Source organism: Polypterus senegalus, chromosome 17 (assembly GCF_016835505.1).
Source record: "Polypterus senegalus isolate Bchr_013 chromosome 17, ASM1683550v1, whole genome shotgun sequence".
In the NCBI taxonomy this organism is placed as follows: domain Eukaryota; kingdom Metazoa; phylum Chordata; class Cladistia; order Polypteriformes; family Polypteridae; genus Polypterus; species Polypterus senegalus.
The window spans coordinates 33,578,424-33,600,627 of NC_053170.1; the positions used below are offsets into that span (position 1 = coordinate 33,578,424).

At 38.1% G+C, this 22,204-nt stretch overlaps 1 protein-coding gene across 1 annotated transcript; it reads left to right on the forward strand.

Moving 5' to 3' along the window:
- The first annotated feature begins 918 nt into the window (after positions 1 to 918).
- On the forward strand, positions 919 to 22,047 carry LOC120517184 (amine sulfotransferase-like). The gene is made up of 6 exons (XM_039739351.1): positions 919 to 1,081; positions 1,739 to 1,947; positions 2,128 to 2,254; positions 2,497 to 2,591; positions 15,745 to 15,925; positions 19,614 to 22,047. The coding sequence occupies exons 1-6, from the start codon at positions 919 to 921 to the stop codon at positions 19,730 to 19,732; spliced, it is 894 nt and encodes a 297-aa protein (XP_039595285.1). The 3' UTR covers positions 19,733 to 22,047.
- The last annotated feature ends 157 nt before the right edge of the window (positions 22,048 to 22,204 follow it).

Genomic DNA, 22,204 nt, shown 5'->3' on the forward strand with positions numbered 1-22,204 from the left:
GAGCAATGTCATGATAATGCCAATAAACAGCAAAGCTGAAAGTAGTTGACCCGTAACGAAAGTCGGTGAACTCAGTTTGATAAAACATTAAAAGAGAATACAAGGAAAAACGCATCACGGAGTAACGTCAGTCTGTGTGATTAAGTGTTTTAAATGAATATCTGATTTTTTCTCGTGTGTGTGTTTCATTTTTATTTCACCTTTTGCTCTTAACCGGCGACAATAAATCAAACCCACAACCAGTTGCTTCCGCTTGATGCGTACGATATTAATTTCTGGTGAGGACTAACTATTTTGAGTTATACCTAAATGACTGAAATTGGCATATTGTACATCCCACAAGATACAATAAATTAAATATGATCGAGTTATTTTCAACACTGGAACATAAACAATATATGTGATATAAAGTAACTACATTTTTGTAAATGTAACAACCAGCCATTTCCCTTTTCTCAGTGCAAGTTGTCCGCCTAGTATTTTTAGTGTATTTTGGAATTTTTTCACCGTTATCACAGCTAGATAATGATTGAATTTTGCGGACCAGCAATAATTGAAGCAGTAAAATTTCAACGTCGAACTGTAATTTAAATAAAACATGCACACTATGCCTCTCAGATAACATGCAGTCCCTATGCATTTTGTTGAATGCTGACAATGGTTAACCATTATTATCCTATACATTACGAGTTCAATGGTCAAAAAATGGTGATAAGATGCGTTTTGTCATGTTGTAAAGTTCACGATCTTCAAAGTGTATAGTCGAAAAAAAAAAAACCACAGAGGACTCTGTTTGTCTACGCAGGTCATAGACCCCCGAAGGTACATTTGCTGCTGGCTTTTCGCCCTCACGACGTTCATAAATTTGGTCGCACTCCAAACAACTTTGTTTTTTGTCTTTTTCACCAAGTGGTCGAGATGGACGCTTACGGACCTCAGTCGCCGAGTTTCAACTCGTCCATAATCAAATATAAGGGATTTCGGTTTATAAATTTTTGTTACAACGAGAAGCACATTGATTCCCTGGAGACTTTTGAAACTAGAGGCAGCGATGTTTTTGTTGTAACTTATCCTAAATCTGGTGAGGAACAATTGTTCTACAGGGTATCTATCTATCTATCTATCTATCTATCTATCTATCTATCTATCTATCTATCTATCTATCTATCTATCTATCTATCTATCTATCTATCTAAAGCTTAGTGTCACTGTTACAAAAGTAGTATCATGGTCACTTTTCATAATGATCAAAAAATAAAAGTATCAACGTTTAATTATTATCAATAACCTACAACAGATTTATTAACGCTTCCATCTTTTCAATGAAAAGAGACACATCTTTCAAGTTCCGACTTTCTCTGTATTTTTTTCACCGCAGTTTCCAAATGCATTGCTTGATATTTTAGCTCTTGCTCCTTGATTTATTTGTTAAAAATGCCCCAATTCAGAAAGGGTTTCGTTTTATCCTTATCCATGCATGTGTAAATAGTTCTCTAGGCTTTAGTAAGATTTCTAATATGTAGACAAAACAAATCTCTCACGTGGAATAGGCTAGCTAGCAGGATACACTCTTAAAAATAAAGGTGCCATAGTGATTCTACAGAACGATGCCATGGCAGGAGAGAGCATGCTAATCATCATACATTCAGAGTTCAAACCAAGCAGAGTGAGGTAGCGGCACTATCTGTTGCATCACTTTACCATCCAAGCATTTACATTTACTTCTGAAATCTTTTAGGAACTGTGTGGACACAACAGATTATGTCGTTGATCTGTCCTGATGAAGACCGCACTGGAGAGGAGCTGATGAACAACAATCTGCGATTCCCATGGATTGAATTCTTCAAGGAGGAAATAGATCACAGTTCACGGCCATCACCACGATTCTTTACATCTCATCTGCCTTATAATCTTGTGCCCAATGAGCTGAGGAAAGGCAAAGGAAAGGTACAGTAGGTCAGACATCTGAAACCTCAAATACTAAAGTTTTATAAAGAGCTCATGATTTTCTATGTAATGATGACAAGAATTTATCAAGATTTTGTGCTGGCGAAACAGTCTTATGTATTAATACACAGTATGCTGTTTACTGTACTTCACCTTCTAATGACAGTTTCTTATTTGCAGGTCATTTATGTTTCACGAAACCCTAAAGATGTAATGGTATCTTATTTTCATTTTACACACTTCTTTAAACCAATGGGGAAAGCAAAGGATTTCAGCGAGTTCATGGACAGTTTTCTAAATGGAAATGGTAAGCAGTTCTTCTGTCAATGGGGGTCTTACAAGTGGGTAATCCATTGAATCGGAAAAGTTTTTCAGGAAATTAAATCTGATCTATTACAGTTTTCAGATTCAGAAACAGATGAAAAGATGAATGTTAAGGAAAACCTATCCTATACATTTGAGAAATCATAAGTGTTTGGCTACATTTAATGCTTTTCATTATCTAAGGTTTTCCCATACTGCACTAATGTTATATTTTTCTTCTAACAGTACCTTTGGGCTCTTGGTTTGATCATTTGAAGGGATGGTACGACCACAGAGATGAGTTCAATATACTTTTCATATCATATGAAGAAATGATTAAGGTAATATTTTCAGTGCCATATTCCAAGGGTGTTCAGAAAACCACATTCAATACAGATTTTAGCCTCTCAGTCAAAGGCTGCTTTGTTTATCAAATTTAATTTGTATAAATTTAAATCACTTCTTAATTTCTGCACATTTCAGTTTCAGTTCTTCAAGGGTATTGATGTTTTTGTAAATTGCATTCTAAAAATATTTTAATTAGAGGCTAATTCCTACAATTAAATAAATCCTTTACCTAGTCTGACTATTAATGGTATGAAGTCATTCTCAGGGAATGCATGTACGAATAATCAAAGCTGATAATATATCTCCATCCATTTTCTGAACAATCTCACCCCATCACATTGCTTTGGAGAAGTGGTGCCTGTGACAGAAGGACAGGAACGAGCTCTGGTTGAGGATGGTATTTCATTACATGGCACACTTGCACATACTGTGTAAATTTAGACCTGTCAATAGGTGTTTGGATTGTGGAAAAAAAAAATCAGAATACCAAAAGAGAACCCACACAGGCAAAATAGTTGATCAGACGAAGAATCAAACCCAGTTCCCTAAAGCTGTAAGACAGTGACACTAAACATTGTGCCAAACAAATCAGGCAATATGCAGGTTATTGTTAACATTACTTTTATTTCATGGATATGTATTTCTCATGGTTTCCCTATATGGGTTTCATAATATTCTGTCATTTTTTTCTTACCAATATCATTTTAAAAAAGCAACCAATCTGCAAAAAAACTGATAATAAATATATATTCTCAAAATAAGTGCAAAAATCCTATTTACATCTGAAGTTAAGACTCCTTTTAGTAAGATTTTAGATGAGGCAAAAGTTTAAAAGCTTCATCCAGGAAATTCTGTTAATCAGGATTGTGAGAAGGAAAACTTTACCCTGCTGGAACATTGCAAATCCATCTAGCAATTACAAAAGTGAGAATTATTGCGTGAGAATTTAATTAAACCATTGGTTCACTTAGTTGCTATGTTTTAAATACCATAACATCTAAATAAACATACATTTACAGTATTTGTATTCAATAATGCAGCCAACCACACAGGATGCAAAAGAGGTCCACTGTCTTTATTGTATGAGCTCATGGTATAACTTTACCAACATAAGACCTCTCCTTATATAGCAGCCTAAGAAAACACACTCAGAGAATATTTCAAAATAGGTATAATTACAGAGCACTTTAAAATAACAAGTCTTGTAAAATACATTACATTAGGGACAAACATTTGTTGCATTTAAAGTCTGCATGGCATTTTAGTCATCTAGGGCTGAAACTGAACACCTTTGTCAGTCCACAAAACTGTTCATTTTTTTTATTGTATATGTGTAGTCATTTTGGATTTTTGATGAAGGTCACATATTGGTCAAAGTGGCTTAACAATATTTACTTCCAAATTTGCGGTTCTGGGTTTGAATCCAGCACCCAGTCACTGTCTATTTGGAGTCTGATCATTCCCCTTCATATTCACAAAGACATCTGTGGTAAGTTAACTGACATCTCTAAACTGGCCCATTATGAATGAGTGTGTGTGCAAGTGGACCCTGACAAGGACTGTTCCCTTATCCCCCAAATTGGATTTAGTGAGTTTAATATTATTATTATTATTATTATTATTATTAATAATAATAATAATAATAACCTTAAATTCAATATGAATACAACTAGCAGCAATTCTGCAGCTTTATAAAATAGTACTATAGTAATTTACAACACTTAGTCTGTTACTGTGAATTTAAAAAGTTAAATGTTTGTAAAATATGACAAATACAGTTTGGCTTATAAGTTTACATAAGCTTTGCAGAACTTGTAAAATGCTTATCAGTTTTTGTGCATTTGACCGCTTTGCATTCGCTGCATACCAAAATATGGTGAAAGCAGAAGAACAGTCAAATGACCTTTGAGTCATTCAAAACCATAAATCATGAAAAGTTTATAAATAGATCTTCAAAAATTTTCAAACAATAAAGTGTACTATCCAAACTAAGATAGAAAAGGTAAAAACCAGTGGCCCCGTGGATGCCAAAACAAGATCAGGTAGACCATGAAAATATTCAGAGACAACCATCAGGAAAATTTTATGAAATACAAAGAAAAGTCCCAAGGCAGCTTTTACTCAAATACAACCTTCTCTGAAAGAAAATGAAAAGGGTGTTTTAGCATGTTTAATAAGGAGATACTTAAAGAGAAAAAGTTCCTTTTTCACCAACAGCTTTAAACAGTCACCTTGGAACTTGCAAACAGCATCTAGATAAACTGCATGATTTCTGGAATAAAGTAAATTGGAGTAATGAAACAAAATTATACTTCATAGGCACGACCATACATACTTACTTTGTTTGAAAAGAAGTCCTATGCAGAGAAACACCCAACCCTATGGTGAGGCATGGGAGTGGATCTTTGCTGGTTTGAGTGTGTGTCCTGGGCAATTTCTGTGCATAGGCTGTTTAGACAAGGACCTAGGGCTCCCTCTAGTGGGTATAGCGTATTACTGCAGCAGCGCTTTCACAACACGATTACATTGTTGTATAATATTTTTGCGTACTAGCGATGTCTTAACGTCAGACAGTAACACAAATAACAACAACGATGATAATACCAATAATAATAATAATAATACTCAAACTGTAGCATAGAAGACTCGGACATGGCAACATAAAATTAAACTATCAAAACGGTAACAGGACAGCAGCTCTTGAGAGAATAGCTAAAAGCCGATTTAACTCAAATTATGATCATTTCCCAAATGGACAAACATTAAAACTTGTGTTAAAACGTAGTGTCCTCTGTTGCTCACCACCATTTCTGAGATTTACTCTGGGTAGGCTAAAGCAGTTGTGCGTTGTCCATTTCTCGCTGGAAATGTTTGTTCATTGATTGGATAGGTAGATTGCATTATCTGCATATATGAGCATATGGTAAATGGGAATTGTGGGTAAAGATTCTTATTTGAAGATAATCATTATATTCTCAATTTTGATTAGTGTTGTTATTATTCCAAGTTTTCAAGTTATTTTATTAAGTTGAGTGTCATTTTTTATTTTATTTAGACAAAACATTAAAACCAATAAATAAAGACTATTAATACAGTCTGATTCTTATTTTCTGAAATGGCACCTCTCAAGAGTATTTTTCTGAGACAGCCACATTGTAAACTGAGGTTGCTATAACTTGACATTCTCTAATTGTGAGTTTGAGGTCCTAAATACTTCACTGCCCCCGTCCATCTCCAGTTCACAATGTACAGGTCTGGCAGTGATGATTCCTCTCAAAGTAAAGGGGGTGGTGGAGCGCCATTTACAACTTCACCAAGAGCAGCAAAAATCCTTTAGCTGGCTCTGGGTGTGTGAGCTGAAGCAGTACAAAAAGTTTGGTTAAAATTGATGTAAAGTGAATACAGAAAATTATCAGAAATATTTGGAGAAGATTTTGAATTCATCTGCCTGGAAGTGGTGCATGAGGTTTAGCATGATTCTCCAGCATGAGAAAGATCCAAAACACAAGGCCAAGTCAACCCATCAGAGGGTGCAGCAGAAGAATCGAAACATTCAGTAGTGGCTATTGCAGTCTCTGAATCTCAAAATAATTCGGCCACTGTGGGGAGAACTCAAACATGCAGGACAAACAAAGGCAACCAATATATTTACAAGACTTGGAGTCTTTTTGTCAATTGGAGTGGGCAGGTTTAGCACCTGAGAAAATTAAGGGACTCATTCTCAACTATCACAAAAGTCTGCAGATAGTCACTGAGGTTTACGGGAGTAACACACAAAAAAAATAACCAAAAGTATATAAACTTTTGAAAATGGTTATCTGCATAATTTTGTTTTTATATTATGATTTGTGTAATAGATGTATAACGCTGTGGTTAGATTAATCCAAGCGTGCATGGCAAAATAAAAGAAATATGCCTTATATTGTTAACTAACAAAATACCCGCGCTTCGCAGCAGAGACGTAGTGTGTTAAAGAAGTAAAGAAAAAGAAAAGGAAACATTTTGAAAATAATGTAACATGATTGTCAATGTAATTGTTTTGTCACTGTTATGAGTGTTGCTGTCATTCATATATATCTATACTAATAAAAGGCAAAGCCCTCACTCACTCACTCACTCACTCACTCACTCACTCACTCACTCACTGACTCATCACTAATTCTCCAACTTCCCGTGTGGGTGGAAGGCTGAAATTTGGCAGGTTCATTCCTTACAGCTTCCTTACAAAAGTTGGGCAGGTTTTATATCGAAATTCTACGCGTAATGGTCATAACTGGAAGCAGTTTTTCCCATTTACTGTAATGGAGATGAGCTTCAACGCCGTGGGGGCGGAGTTTCGTGTGACATCATCACGCCTCCCACGTAATCACGCAGTACATAGAAAACCAGGAAGACCTCAAAAAGCGCTGAAGAAAACATGCATTATATAATTGAGAAGGCAGTGAAACAATAAGAAGCGAGCAAGTGACATATACAACCATATTGATGAGTTCTGCTACTTGAAACAAAGCACGATGTAAACCTACACTTTAAATTAAGTTCATAGACAGGCTGCCGCTGGCGTTTGTAATTTAGTGCCTGCCCATATAAGGCCGTCCGTCAGCGGCAATCCAATAGCAAACTGCCACTAAATATTCACGGGTGAAGGACTGTGCTTATGGAGAGGAAGATGAGATGGTCAGGGTGGTGTTTGACACAAACTCAGCAAAACTGCGAGAGAAAGTTTTAAGTGCCAGGACTAAGGTAACATTAAATACAGCCACGGACATAGCACAGATGGCACCAGCACAGCTGGGAACCTTCGATGCATGTACACCGAGCGGCTCACGTGAACTGACGCAGTGCACAGATAAAAAGCAACAGTTCCAAAGAGCTGAACAAAACCGAATTACACAATTGAAAAGGCAGCAAAAATATGAAGCGCCTCATACATACAAGCATATTCATAAATCCAACTACTGCGGAAACAAAGCACACGTTGGAAAAAGTCAATGTCCCGCTAAAGGAAGACAGTGTAAAAAACCCGTGCATGCAGTGTGTCAGGTCTCAGATAAAGAAGAAGACGAGCTGTTTATTGATGCAGTAAGAAACGAATCGATGAATGAAACCTGTCATCTTTACAACGATTGACAAACACGGAATGTAACTTGAACACAACACATCCTACAAATACGAACCTGATTGAAAGAAATAATGATAATCAAATCCTTGATGACAGCAACACTCAGTAACACTCACAAAACAAATACTGTATATTGACAGTCATGTTACGTTATTTTTAAAATGTTCCCTTTTCTTTTCTAGCTTTTTAACACACTACTTCTCGCTGCGACGCTGGTATATATATATATATATATATATATATAACCCGATCTACATACTCGAATAATGGATACTTTATTCGCCATCAATGATTGTTTTGGTAAAGCCATACTCAGTGTATTCATTAGATGAACGGTAAAAAAGTAAGGGCAAGGGAGGATGACTTATTGAGGCATGCAGGCTGTAGTGCGCGTCAACTCTATCTGAATTGCGCGATCACATTTGAAAAATATATCTTTTCAAGTTCTATTTAGTCCATATGTGTCAAACTCAAGGGCGCGGGCCACATCCGCCCGGCGTAATTATATCCGCCCGCGAGATCATTTTATATACTGTATTATTGTTATTAAAGCCCGGTATATGAAGCGCTGGTAACACAATAAACTACAGATCCCATAATGCAGCGCTTCAGCTGCCTTGCCGAACAGTTACGCGTTAATCAAGTCTACCTTAAGATGCTGCAAGTTATTGCGAAGCTAGCTCACACGATGCTGAAGAGAAAAGTTGATTCTGAAAATAGAGCCTTTAAAACCGATGGGAGGCTGAGTATATGTTTACTGAACCCGTGTGTCTCATTTGTGGAGCTAATGTGGCTGTAATTACAGAATTTAATCTAAGACGGCACTATAAAACAAAACATCAGGGTAACCTGAAAGACCTGAATGCAATGCAGAAGATACAGAAAGCAGAAGAATTAAATAAGAATCTGACACTTCAGCGGACGTTTTACCGTGCACAATCACAAAGTGATTTCAATTGAGCTGCTTTTATGGGAGACACAACCACTTGCCCCACTTTCCCTGTTACCAAGTAATGTTAAACCAAGTCGTCACCACGGTCTTCCCAAATACGCACTTTGCTGATAAACTGAGCGCACTGAGTTTGCACGGCGCTTTGGTGACTTTGAAGAACAAAAAAAGTCCGTCTACATGCGGCTCGAACCTTGTGCATGTTTGGTAGCACATATCTGTGTGAGAAGCTCTTCTCAGTGATAAAGACTAACAAAACAGCACACAGGAGTCGCCTCACTGATGAGCACCTGCAATCCATCCTGAGAATCTCCACAACACAGAACCTCACACCAAACAGAAACGAACCTGTTGCCAAAAAGATGCCAGGCGTCCAGCTCTAAAATGACATATGAGCAAAGACAACTGAATGATTTGATTTGTTATTGCTGAAAGGAACACATTTTATTTATATTTCCAGGTTTTGTTATGCAGCATGTTCATATTTGAATTTGTATAATTTTGACAGGATATATTTTTATGGAGAGCAAAATCTTTTGGGATATTTAAAATCTAAGTTTATTTTTTATAAAATATAAAATTACATAAGAGTAAAGAAATTTGAATGTTTGTTCTTTTAACGTTTACTTTATTTCTAACTTGTATAATTTAGACAGGATATATTTTTATGGAGAGCAAAATATTATAAGTTGTTTAAGGTTTGAGTTGATTTATTCAGGAATAATATTCCTGTCTGTTTTACCATTCCTACCAAAGATATTTCTGTCGACTAAATAAAAATTCCTTCTATTTAAAATTTAAATAGAACTTGAACAAATACGATAGTTCATAATATCCACGCAGACTTGCACGTAAGAGCGGGTGTCATCCGTTTTAACAAACAGCGTATTGCACTGATACTGAAATAGCTGTGTGTGTATATATGTGTGTGTATGTATGTACAGTATGTGTGTATGTATTTATGTGTGTGTATATGTATGTGTATATATGTAGATATATATGTATGTATATATGTGTATATGTATAGATATGTATATATATATGTTTGTGTGTGTGTGTAAATATATATATATATATAAATATATATATATATATATATATGACAACAACACTCATCACTCACAACAGTGACAAAACAATAACATTGACAATCATGTTACGTTATTTTCAAAATGTTTCCTTTTCTTTTCATTGCTTCTTTAACACACTACTTCTCTAAGCTGGTATTTTACTAGTATATATATATATATATATATATATATATATATATATATATATATATATATATATATATATATATATATAGCAAAATACCTGCGCTTCGTGTGTTAAAAAAGTTATGGAAAAGAAAAGGAAACATTTAAAAAATAACGTAACATGATTGTCAAAGGGCGGCACGGTGGCGCAGTGGTAGCACTGCTGCCTCGCAGTTAGGAGACCCGGGTTCGCTTCCCGGGTCCTCCCTGCGGAGTTTGCATGTTCTCCCGTGTCTCGTGGTTTCCTCCGGGCGCCCCGGTTTCCTCCCACAATCCAAAGACATGCAGGTTAGGTGGATTGGCGATTCTAAATTGGGCTTGGTGTGTGGGTGTGTTTGTGTGTGTCCTGCGGTAGGTTGGCACCCTGCCCAGGATTGGTTCCTGCCCTGTGCCCTGTGTTGGCTGGGATTGGCTCCAGCAGACCCCTGCGACCCTGTATTTGGATTCAGCGGGTTAGAAAATGGATGGATGGATGGATGATTGTCAAAGTAATTGTTTTGTGTATTTGGCGGCAGCGTCACGAAGTTGTTTTCGGTAGCTGCATCAGAAAATGTACCACCACGCCTGACACGCCTCCTTTTACTGTTTTCTCACAGCTTGGATTGCTGCTGTCATAATGGGTTTGAGTCTATATATATATATAATATATATATATATATATATATATATATATATATATATACACACATACATATCTTCATATCTATATACATATATACATATCTATCCACATATACACATATATATATACATACCTATGTACATCATATATATACACACATACATACATACATACACACACACAAATTATATATGTGTGTGTGTGTATATATATATATAATGTAGATTGGTGTGTGTGTGTATATATATATATACACATACATACAAACATACACACAGGTAAATATATATGTGTATATATATGTATGTGTCTATATGTGTGTGTATAGCTTTGGTCACTGAGTGCAAGGGAAAAATAATAAAATATAGTCTATAAGTTATTAAACAGTAAAACATTAACGTTTTAAGAAGTACAGGTACATAGAGCACTACTGGAGTGGTTGCGGGTAAACTACATTTTAAAGACTGTGTAACACAACAGGTAAGTAACTAACAGCAGCTAAAATGTATATGGATCATCTGTCGATAGTAGATCCCTTTTGAAAGGCGCTACACGACGGCTGTGGTATAGAAATTACATTTTCTATGTGAACGTCCAAATTTCTGCCTCTGGTAATGTGCCTTACCGGCATTACCAGCAATTAAAGAAAATTAGTTTTGTGTCCTCTGCAGTGTTAAGAGAGAAAGGCTTTGGTTTGGGATAAAAGGAAAAAAGTGTAAAGAAAGGAAAGTTGTCTTTTTCTTTTATATAGTGTAGAGAGATGTCTTCGCTGACGATATGAGCGCCTTTTGGGGACAGTCGCAGTGCGTCTTGTGTAGACTGGTGAGACGCCCCAGCCATTAATCGGCTGCAGGGCCGCTGCTGGCAAAATGGGTGCCCTAAGCAGAAATTTACTTTTGTGCCCCCTCCCCCAAATATTACGGAAGTAAAAATAAAATAATAAAAATAACACCTACTATAGGGGCCAAAATAGAACTTTATTCAAATAAAAGTAAATACATGAGGGCACGCGCGTCATCACGTATGCTTAGCCTACTCTGCGTTCACCGTAAAATGCAATATATACGTTTATATTTTTGTTTATTTGTATATGTATATTATTAATATTAATTTATTATTATAATATATAAAAACGATTTTTTTGAGCAGCTGGGATGGTGCCCCCCTGGGAGTTGGTGCCCTACGCAGACTGTGTACTCTGCGTATAGGGAGCAGCGGTACTGATCGGCTGTGATGGCACTGTCGGTCCTCCACTCCTGTGCGTGTGTTCATAATCCGAGCTGACAACCTCATAATCGTATACGTGCAAAAGAAAGTGCGAAGCGCCTTAATATTAGTTTGCCGCGGTGTAGAAAAGGGATCCTGTGTTTGCACTTGCCTGGGCTATAGCTCAGGGGGAGGATGAAAAAAATTAAAAGTGCTTACTTTGACTTATGGCAGAAGCGCAGTCAGCATTTCAAAGGCCGGCACAGCTATGCACGCGCGCCGGCTGCTCGAGTTTTGTAGGGCAGGAGACGCCACTTTTTGCAGACACGTTCACGTGATCAAAAGTCTCAGCGCTCTTTGGAGGTCATTCATATATATATATATATATATATCTACAGGGTGGGCCATTTATATGGATACACCTTAATAAAATGGGAATGGTTGGTGGTATTAACTTCCTGTTTGTGGCACATTAGTATATGTGAGGGGGGAAACTTTTCAAGATGGGTGGTGACCATGGTGGCCATTTGGAAGTCGGCCATTTTGGATCCAACTTTTGTTTTTTCAATAGGAAGAGGGTCATGTGACACATCAAACTTATTGGGAATTTCACAAGAAAAACAATGGTGTGCTTGGTTTTAACGTAACTTTATTCTTTCATGAGTTATTTACAAGTTTCTCTTTGTTTACAGCCATTGACATGTCGCAGAGGTTAACACCTGAGGAGCGGATAGAAATTGTGTTGATGTCTGGTGAACGCAGTAACCGGGTCATTGCAGCAGATTTCAATGCAAGACACCCTACGAGACCACCCATCTCCCATGCTACAGTTAGCAAACTGCTTGCTAAGTTTTGTGAAACTGGTTCAGTGTTGGATTTGCCAAAATGTGGATGATTGAAAACTGTCACTAATGAAGAAACATCAGTGGCTGTCCTAGCTTCATTCAGCAAGAGCCCACAGCGTAGCACTCGCCGCATGTCACTGGAGACTGGTATTAGTCGAACATCCCTTTGGCGGATATTAGCTACTCACAAATGGCACCCTTACAAACTCCACCTACTGCAGCATCTCAACGAGGATGACCCAGATCGGCGCACTGAATTTGCAGAATGGGCAAAACAAAAATTGGAACAGGACCCTCAGTTTATGCAGAAGATTTTGTTCAGTGATGAGGCAAACTTTTATGTGAATGGTGAAGTTAACAAACAAAACCACCGCTATTGGTCTGACACTAACCCACATTGGATAGATCCCTCCAAGACTGTTGGAACAAAAAAATTGATGGTATGGTGTGGTATATGGGGTACAAAGATAGTGGGGCCATTCTTCATCAATGGAAACCTCAAGGCCACTGGATATGCAAAATTGCTACATGATGATGTGTTTCCCTCTTTATGCACTGAAGCTGGCACGTTCCCTGAGTTTTTCCAGCAAGATGGTGCACCACCACATTATGGGTGTCAGGTCCGAGCATTCCTAGATGAACAGTTTCCTGGAAAGTGGATTGGTCGTCGTGGGCCAGCTGAATGGCCCCCAAGGTCTCCCGATCTGACCCCCTTAGACTTTTATCTTTGGGGTCATCTGAAGGCAATTGTCTATGCTGTGAAGATATGAGGTGCAGCACCTGAAACTACGGATACTGGAAGCCTGTGCTAGCATTTCTCCTGCGGTGTTGCTATCAGTGTGTGAAGAGTGGGAGAAGAGGGTTGCATTGACAATCCAACACAATGGGCAGCACATTGAACACATTTTATAAGTGGTCAGAAACTTGTAAATAACTCATGAAAGAATAACGTTACCTTAAAACCAAGCACACCATTGTTTTTCTTGTGAAATTCCCAATAAGTTTGATGTGTCACATGACCCTCTTCCTATTGAAAAAACAAAAGTTGGATCCAAAATGGCCGACTTCCAAATGGCCACCATGGTCACCACCCATCTTGAAAAGTTTTCCCCCTCACATATACTAATGTGCCACAAGCAGGAAGTTATTATCACCAACCATTCCCATTTTATTAAGGTGTATCCATATAAATGGCCCACCCTGTATATATATATAGCAAAATACCCGCGCTTCGCAGCAGAGAAGTAGTGTGTTACAGAAGTAATGAAAAAGAAAAGGAAACATTTTAATAATAACGTAACATGATTGACATTGTCATTGTCATTAAGTGTTGCTGTCATATATATATATTGTAAGATATGGCCGGCCATGTACCCCGGCCAATACCTCCAGGCCGCCAGATGGAGCCCTCCTTGCAGCGTAGAGGTGCCCAAATGCCAGCAGGGAATTATGGACAGTGGTCTTTAAATGCACAGCCCTACTGGATACAATGGGGGCCGCCAGGAGTCGCTGCAGGGATGCCCAGGGACTATTTTCTCTACACTCTGGAAGTACGTCCCACTCACATGGACAGAAGAAATGACGTGCTTCCGGGATGAAGAAAAAGAGAAGTTTTTACCTGACCCGGAAGTGATAGAAAGTCACATGGACTGAGGGACAAACACTTCCAGGTCAAGGAGTATAAAGGACTCTGGGAGATCCCAGACAGACGAGCTGAGTTGGGAGGCAGGGTGGCTAAGCATCTGGGAGTTGGAGGAATTGTTATTGTTTTTGTTTATTTGAGTATTGTGGAGAGGAGCATGCTTTGTGCACATTATTATTGTAATAAATATCATTATTGGACTTTTACCTGGTGTCTGACGTGTAGTCTGAGGGTACAAGGGTGCGAGCAAACCCTTAAGCTGTCACAATATATATATATATATATATATATATATATATATATATATATACTGTATACAGTACTGTATATATACATATACATCCACATATATATATATACATATATATATGTGCACAAAACCACGCTTTTATCAAGGCTTCCGTCGGGTAGTCTTTTGAAATGAAATTTTCCTCCAATCAGTCCTAGCAACTCACTTTCATCCGACTGTTACATTTTTGTAGCTCTGATGTGTACATCAATGTACCAGGAAATTATGCATTGCCAGAAGTTCCCCTTTGCTTGGAATGCAAAGAGTGATTAAATGCGTTATTTCTTAACGCGTTATGGAGCACGTGCATCGAAGCTTCTCAGCTGTGCTTGTGCTAAGAAAAGGAAACATTTTAAAAATAACGTGACTCTCCCACCCGCCTTAACTGTCAATCCCCCACAAACACAGTCTCTCGGAATGTGCATAAGCCCAGCCCTTCACCAGTAATTTTAACTTAGTTACAAAGTGATCAAAACTCTCGTTTATATCCTGCGCCCTCTCATTAAACTTGTATCCCGCATTAGCAGTGGGCATGACAAACGCCAGCGGCAGCCTGTCTATGAAGTTAATTTAAACTTTAGGTTTACACCGTGCTTTGTTTCCGAAGTAGCTGTACTCATGAATATGGTTGTATGTGTGACTCGGTCGCTTCTTATTGTTTCGCTGCCTTCTCAATTGTATAATGCATGTTTTCTTCAGCGTTTTTTGGAGTTCTTCCTTGTTTTCTACGTACTGCGTTGACAGTCAGTTCACGTGATTATGTGGGTGGCGTGATGATGTCACACGAAACTCTGCCCCCCACGGCCATCGAGCTCAACTCCATTACATTATATGGAGAAAAATAGGTTCCAGTTATGACCATTACGCGTAGAATTTCGAAATGAAACCTGCCCAGCTTTTGTAAGTAAGCTGTAAGGAATGAGCCTGCCAAATTTCAGCCTTCTACCCACACGGGAACTTGGAGAATTAGTGATGAGTCAGTCAGTCAGTCAGTCAGTCAGTCAGTCAGTCAGTGAGGGCTTTGCCTTTTATTAGTACAGATCATATTTTCTAAAAGTAGTGAACATTTTACAGATTCTACCAGGGATATGTAAACTTATGAATGGAATAGTATACACTTAACGCAGAAAGGAGTTTTTTTCATTGTTCTTAGGCTTACATGTTAACTTAGAGGCCTTATATAATTAATTCATTTTTAAATCTGATTTTTATTAGGACCTCAGAGCTGTGGTCATTAAGATCTGCAAATTCCTTGGAAAAAAGACAGAGAATATGGATATTGACAAGATTGTTGAAGAGGGCACCTTCAACAAGATGAAGAAAAATCCTAAAGCAAATTATGAATGGATACCTGCTGACCATGCAAATAAAGAAAATGGGAGTTTTATGCGTAAAGGTACATCTCCCATTATGAATGATATGCATGCACAGTAAAGCCAGGTGTTTTGAGTAATGAGAAAATAATTAAATTAGTTAAGGAAGTATGGTGGAGTAGTGGTTATCGCTGTTACCTCACAACTCTAGAGTCCTAGGTTCGACCTGCAGCTTGGGCTTTTTCTACATGGGTTTTGCATATTCTTCTTGGGCTCTCCAACGTTTCTACGTTTCTTCACACATGTCAAAGACATGCAAGTATAGTAAACTGACCCATTGAAGGGTGTGTGAGGAAGTATGCAGCCCATCCAGGATTACACACAGTGTCCCCCTGTCTCTTTCTCCCTCTGCACATGTATACATGTACACAAAGTGTGTTAAAATGTGTACATAATATTGAACATAACAGCACATAGAAAGACAGAGACCATATATACCCTCTCTTATTGCTAGTTGTCTGTAATACAGTATATGATGTTATCCAATGTAAAACAAATTGATGATAATAATTAGCACTTTAGCAACATACAACAGGAATCTTCTGCTGTTAAAAGATTATTCTTTCTTGTAAAATAAACAGGGCAATCAAATATACACCCTGGTCTCCTAACCTGCTTTTCTGCTATCACCAGAAACTAGATGGACATACAGTAGACATGTCTTCTTCCTCCTTCATTGTCATTACTTTTTTGCAATGGTTCCTGAAGCTTCATGGTTCCCTTGACTCATGATTTATATGTCATACCTGTGCTGACTTGCACTTGTTGTTGTTGATGTTACCACAGCCTGTGTTGTCATGCAAATGCCAGACAGAAATCCAAGTATTGTTTCTCTAGATGGTACAGTATGTTTAAATACTTGATTTAGTGGTTTGGATTAATTTCATTTATAGCAGTTCTTGTGTTTTGTGCAAAATTATATATCACATGAAGTAAAGTTTATATTGATGACATTGTTCAATATGACTTGAAAACTTTGATCCATAATGAAATACTGTGTATAGGTGAATATGCATATGAATAGGCAATTTGGCACCATAAATGTACTAAAACACACAAACAGCCAAACATGAGTAAAAAATATGGTCCAGAGGGCACATAACTTTCTGTATACTCTGGTCACTCTCATTGGCAACACATGTTCACTCAAAGATAAAAATTTATAAGTAAGAAAACCAACATCAGTGCTCACCTGAGAGTAGTAAATCTGGCCTGTTCAATGCAGAAGACTGAAGATGCATCAGTTATCATTGAGTAATAAATAGTATGGGAGGAATGTTCACTGGTGATTTAGTGATTTCTTCCATCAGGTCATGTTAGGTCATGTTGGGGAGCATGAAGTGGTACAGTATGTTGCTGCACCCCCCACACAATGAAACAGCTCATGATCCTGGTTGTTCACCCCCCAGGCACACACGTAGACCAGTTCCACCCTCCAGAAATGACCATCTATCTGCGGTAACCAGGTATTATGTGGATGTCCCCTTGGCCTGGTCCAGCCACTCGGGTCCTCAATAATGAGTGTCTTTCAAGCCAGATCACCCTCAAGAAATCGCCATAACTGGCACTACCTCACAATGCAGGCAATGTGCCTCATTCAGGACTCCATGAGCAGCCACTCATTTGACACAAAGTCAAACCAGCTGTACTCAAGAATTCTCTGAAGAGACACAGTACCAAAGGAGTCCAGTCTTCATCACAGATCACTGGATACCTTCCATGTCTCACAATCATATAGAAAAACAGAAAGCACCAGAACTCTAAAGACCCGGACCTTTGTCCTTTTGTAAAGATATCAGGAGCGCCACCCACCCCTTTCCAGCAATATCATGGCTCCTCCATGCTCTCCCAATCCGTTTACTGACTTCATAGGAAGAGTCACCAGAGACATGAAAGTTGCGGCCAAGGTAAGTAAACCTCTGTCCACAGACAGGCACACTACTGATAGCTGTGCCTAAGAGGCCATTAATGGATTGTACTTGGTTTTTATCCAGGACACTCACAGGCCCAGACACTCAAAATCTTCACTCAGTCCCTCGAGAGCCCTGATCAGAGCCACCATTGACTATGTGAAGATCACATCATCAAAAAAGTTGATAAATTAAGAAAAACAAGTTTCAAACAAATTCTACTTATGTATTGCATTCTCAAACACTTTTTTGGATACTTTCTTCATAAATTAACTTCCATCCATCCATTTTCCAACCCGTTGAATCCGAACACAGGGTCACAGGGGTCTGCTGGAGCCAATCCCAGCCAACACAGGGTGCAAGGCAGGAACCAATCCTGGGCAGGGCGCCAACCCACTGCAGGACACACACACCCACACCCACATACCAAGCACACATTAGGGACAATTTAGAATTGCCAATCCACCTAACCTGCATGTCTTTGGAGGTGGGAGGAAACCGTAGAACCCGAAGGAAACCCACGCAGACACGGGGAGAACATGAAAACTCCACGTAGGGCGGACCCGGGAAGTGAACCCGAGTTTCCTAACTGCGAGGCAGCAGCGCTACCACTGCACCACCGTGCTGCCCTAAATTAACGTACATTTCCAAAAAAAATCAAATAATTTTTCCCATAGTAAACAGAAGAAGTGAAACAGCTGGGAACACTGAAAAGCAATTCAAATTAAATTTGTTGACCTCTTCATTTTAAACAATTTTTATTAAGGTATTTTTGTGGCTTTATATAATAATAACAAATTAACCGATTTATAAATTTTCCTTCTTAATCCTAGTAACCAGATGGATGCACAGACACATAGAGACACTTGTCCTTTTATTAAGATGGATGTAGGGGTTGCAAAGCAACAATGCAGATGATCCCAAGCTAGGTGGATTGACAGATAATGTGGAATCTGTTGAATCATTACAGAGGGACTTGGACAGCATACAGGCTTGGGCAGATGTGTGGCAAGTGAAATTGAATGCAAGTTAATATATCCATCCATCCATCCATCCATTATCCAACCCGCTATATTCTAACTGCAGGGTCACGAGGGTCTTCTGGAGCCAATCCCAGCCAACACAGAGCGCAAGGCAGGAAACAAACCCCGGGCAACCACAGCAAGTTAATATAACGTTTTACAAATAGAATTACATATGGAATAAGTTACCAAGTAATGCAGTAGACAATAGAACTTTAGGGACCTTGAAAACACAAATTGACGTTATTTTGGAGAAAAGAAGTGAAAAGAACTGACAAGCTTTGTTGGGATGAATGGCCTCTTCTCATCTAAATTTTTCTAATATCCTAATATATAAAACTGAGTAAACTGTCAGAATCATTCAAATGTATTTGAAGTGTAGAATTCATCATCCAAGTTTTTAATTTTGATATAAGATAAAATTCTGAAATATGATATCAGCTTTTTGGACCCTGATATCACGTTGTTGTCAAGGCTTTAAAGTTTGATATCATATGGTTTAACTTTGATACTGATATTCCCAAATTTGTGTTCAAGTAAAAGAAAAAGTCATCATTTATCAACAAATATAAAAAGAAGTCTAATTTAAGCTTGTCTTCCAAGTATTATTCCTTTTAGATATATTAAGTGATATACCAATATACAGGGAAATACAGGCTTAGTAGCATTTCAGTTATCCATGGCAGATGTGTGGGTGTTCCTTAAGCCATGTCATAAATTTCAGCAAGTGCTTCAAGTACAGATGTTATTAAAGTCATGTCTTTTTTGTTATATTACAGGGACTATTGGAGACTGGAAAAACACGATGACTGTTGCCCAGAATGAAAAGTTTGACCAAGTCTTCCAAGAAAAAATGAAAGACCTGCCTTTAAAATTTATATGGGACATTAATGAATGACCTGCTGACCAAGGAGCTGGGCCTGTCCAACCTCTAGCTTGCTCTTTCATGATGAAATTATTTGTTTAATCATTTTTAATCATCACTTTATTTTAAACTGTATAGATTAGTAAAATACAAAAAGACAATATCATCAATAATCATTATATGCAGGGTGGCCTGTAGGAGGGATAGCAGAGCCCCAAATCTCAGACACAGTATCAGTCCCCAGTTTGGTTGACAGCTTATGTTTAAATACATTTGCCTTACATTGGCTTCTGTTGCCAAATGCACAACCACAATGCAGTTATGTTATCTCTTTCTAGCCTTCCATCTTTACTTCTCTTTCCTCTACTTCTTTAAATTTACTTATTTGGCTGATACCTTTATCCAAGGTGACGTACAACATCTGAGATACAATTGGTTACATTTCTTTTTGTTCAATTGGAGCACATGCAGCTGAAGTGACTTGTTCATAGTGACACAGGATCAGAAGCAGGATTTAAACCGACAAACTTAGCATTTAAAATCCAAAGCTTTAACCACTATGCCCAGGCAAGCTTTGCCCAAGTCCTCCTGACTTTCTTGAGTAAGTTGGGGTGGCTGCCTTTATGCCAGGCCCAGGAGTACTTCCAGTGCCATAACAGTGCACCCAAGACAGAACAAATCATTCCAAACAAGGGGAAAGTTAAGGACACACTATGGACACTGAGGGGTACACCCCGGACCTTGAAGTCAAATAATATTGAATCCATGCTATGGACACTGAGGAGTGGTAACTCAAGGGGCGCGTATCCTGGACTAAGCCTAGGCCTCCATATCGGTTCAATTGGCACTGAACTGCATTTTCGGGTCAAATAGAGCTGCAATAGAATAAAGGAGTCTTCTTCTTGTAGAGGCCCTTCAGGAACCTAATTGGGTTGCCTTCCCGAACTACAAGTCCAAAGCAGCCTTGCATGTGTCCATATTGGAGCCAGGCCAGTGAAGCACTGCCATTTATAACACTGGGGAAACAAATGTTCTTGGCAGGAAGTTTCCCCCAGTTCAAACATTATATCGGTCCCCAGATTGGGAAAGGGAACAGCAACCACCCCAGCAGTGGTGCACAACAATCTGCACCATCCTTCCTTAATGGCCTCCTTGTAGGGTAAGGGACCACTCTCTATCCCAGTAAGGATGCCAGTCCATCCATTACATCTAACACAGTGCTCATGGCAGCAAACTATATTTAGCAAAGAGATGAGACAAATAATAACAAAACTGCAGATGTTAAACAAACACATATAGGAAAGCTAATATGGACCCATAATCTAGCAATCGTATCCTATCTTGGCCAGCATAAGTACAAAGAACCCTACAATGTAATTTAATTTAATTTAACCCTTATGTTAAATTAAACTTGAGTTACTACACAGAAGTCCCTTTACTATATTTGAATTCCCTCTCCTGGTGCAGATACTCAACTATTGTAAAAGATTTTCAGTTCAGCCCACTATATAAATCATTCACATTTTGAGACTTTCTAAGACAGATCTGAGAAATAACAAAATCTGCACAGTATGTATATTATTATTGGCCTATAAACCTGCAATGCTACACTACAGTCTTAATTATGCAGGAATATTTTCTTCCACTACTCTGGTTTTAATTTATAACTTGAAGATACTGTATGTTTAGCTTCACTAGTCACTATAACCAGTAAGTCACGTGAAGCTGATGGCAGTCACATGCTTTTAGACCTTGCCCTATTCAGACTGCAGAGTCTACTGTCATTAAACCTTGGCATACCTAATGCCAAATACTGCATATGTTGTAAATATTTCCTCAAGAAAACTAATGAATAAAGCAGCTACAAACATTACAAATGGGCAGACCAGCCTAGAGCACTATGCATTTTACAGGTAAAGTATGAATCTTCCAAAGTTTTGAATCTACTGGAATATCATGCAATTTTAATAAAATTGGTCTGAGGGAAAGCACTGTAGCAAAACTAATAAAATAATCTTGATCTGTACCATAACATGCCTGCTACACAATTATTATAGCTTTTTTACATAAACCTATCCATCCATTTATCTATCTTACTTAATTTGACATGATTCTTCTGTCTTTCTAGTTGCTTTATTATCACATCGCAGATAAATCTGATGAAAAGCCAGTACACAGTATACAATAAAATTGAAAATTGAAGCATGTCTGTTTTTGCCATCATAAAAGATGTGATTAAAAAGTGAAATTGTGTTGTTATATTCTATATATCTTAACAATTACAACGAGAAAACGTGAGGTTGACTATCAATAAAATATTTCTGCAGTATAATCATCAACAATAAAAATGTGTCATAACTGAGTTTTGCATTTTTAATCGATCTGTTTTCGAAATGTTATTAGTGTACACGGTAATGACTTAGACTGAACCTTTAATTCATTACTCCTCGCAACATCACTCTGCTACCCTTGTACACACTTACTTAACAATGGCAGTTGTCCACC

Excerpts from the sequence above, each read along its gene's own strand:
- LOC120517184 (XM_039739351.1), top strand. The coding sequence starts at position 919 with ATGGACGCTTACGGACCTCAGTCGCCGAGTTTCAACTCGTCCATAATC. Across the intron at positions 1,948-2,127 it reads TGAGGAAAGGCAAAGGAAAG|GTCATTTATGTTTCACGAAA; the intron begins GTACAGTAGGTC and ends TCTTATTTGCAG. Across the intron at positions 2,255-2,496 it reads CAGTTTTCTAAATGGAAATG|TACCTTTGGGCTCTTGGTTT; the intron begins GTAAGCAGTTCT and ends TTCTTCTAACAG.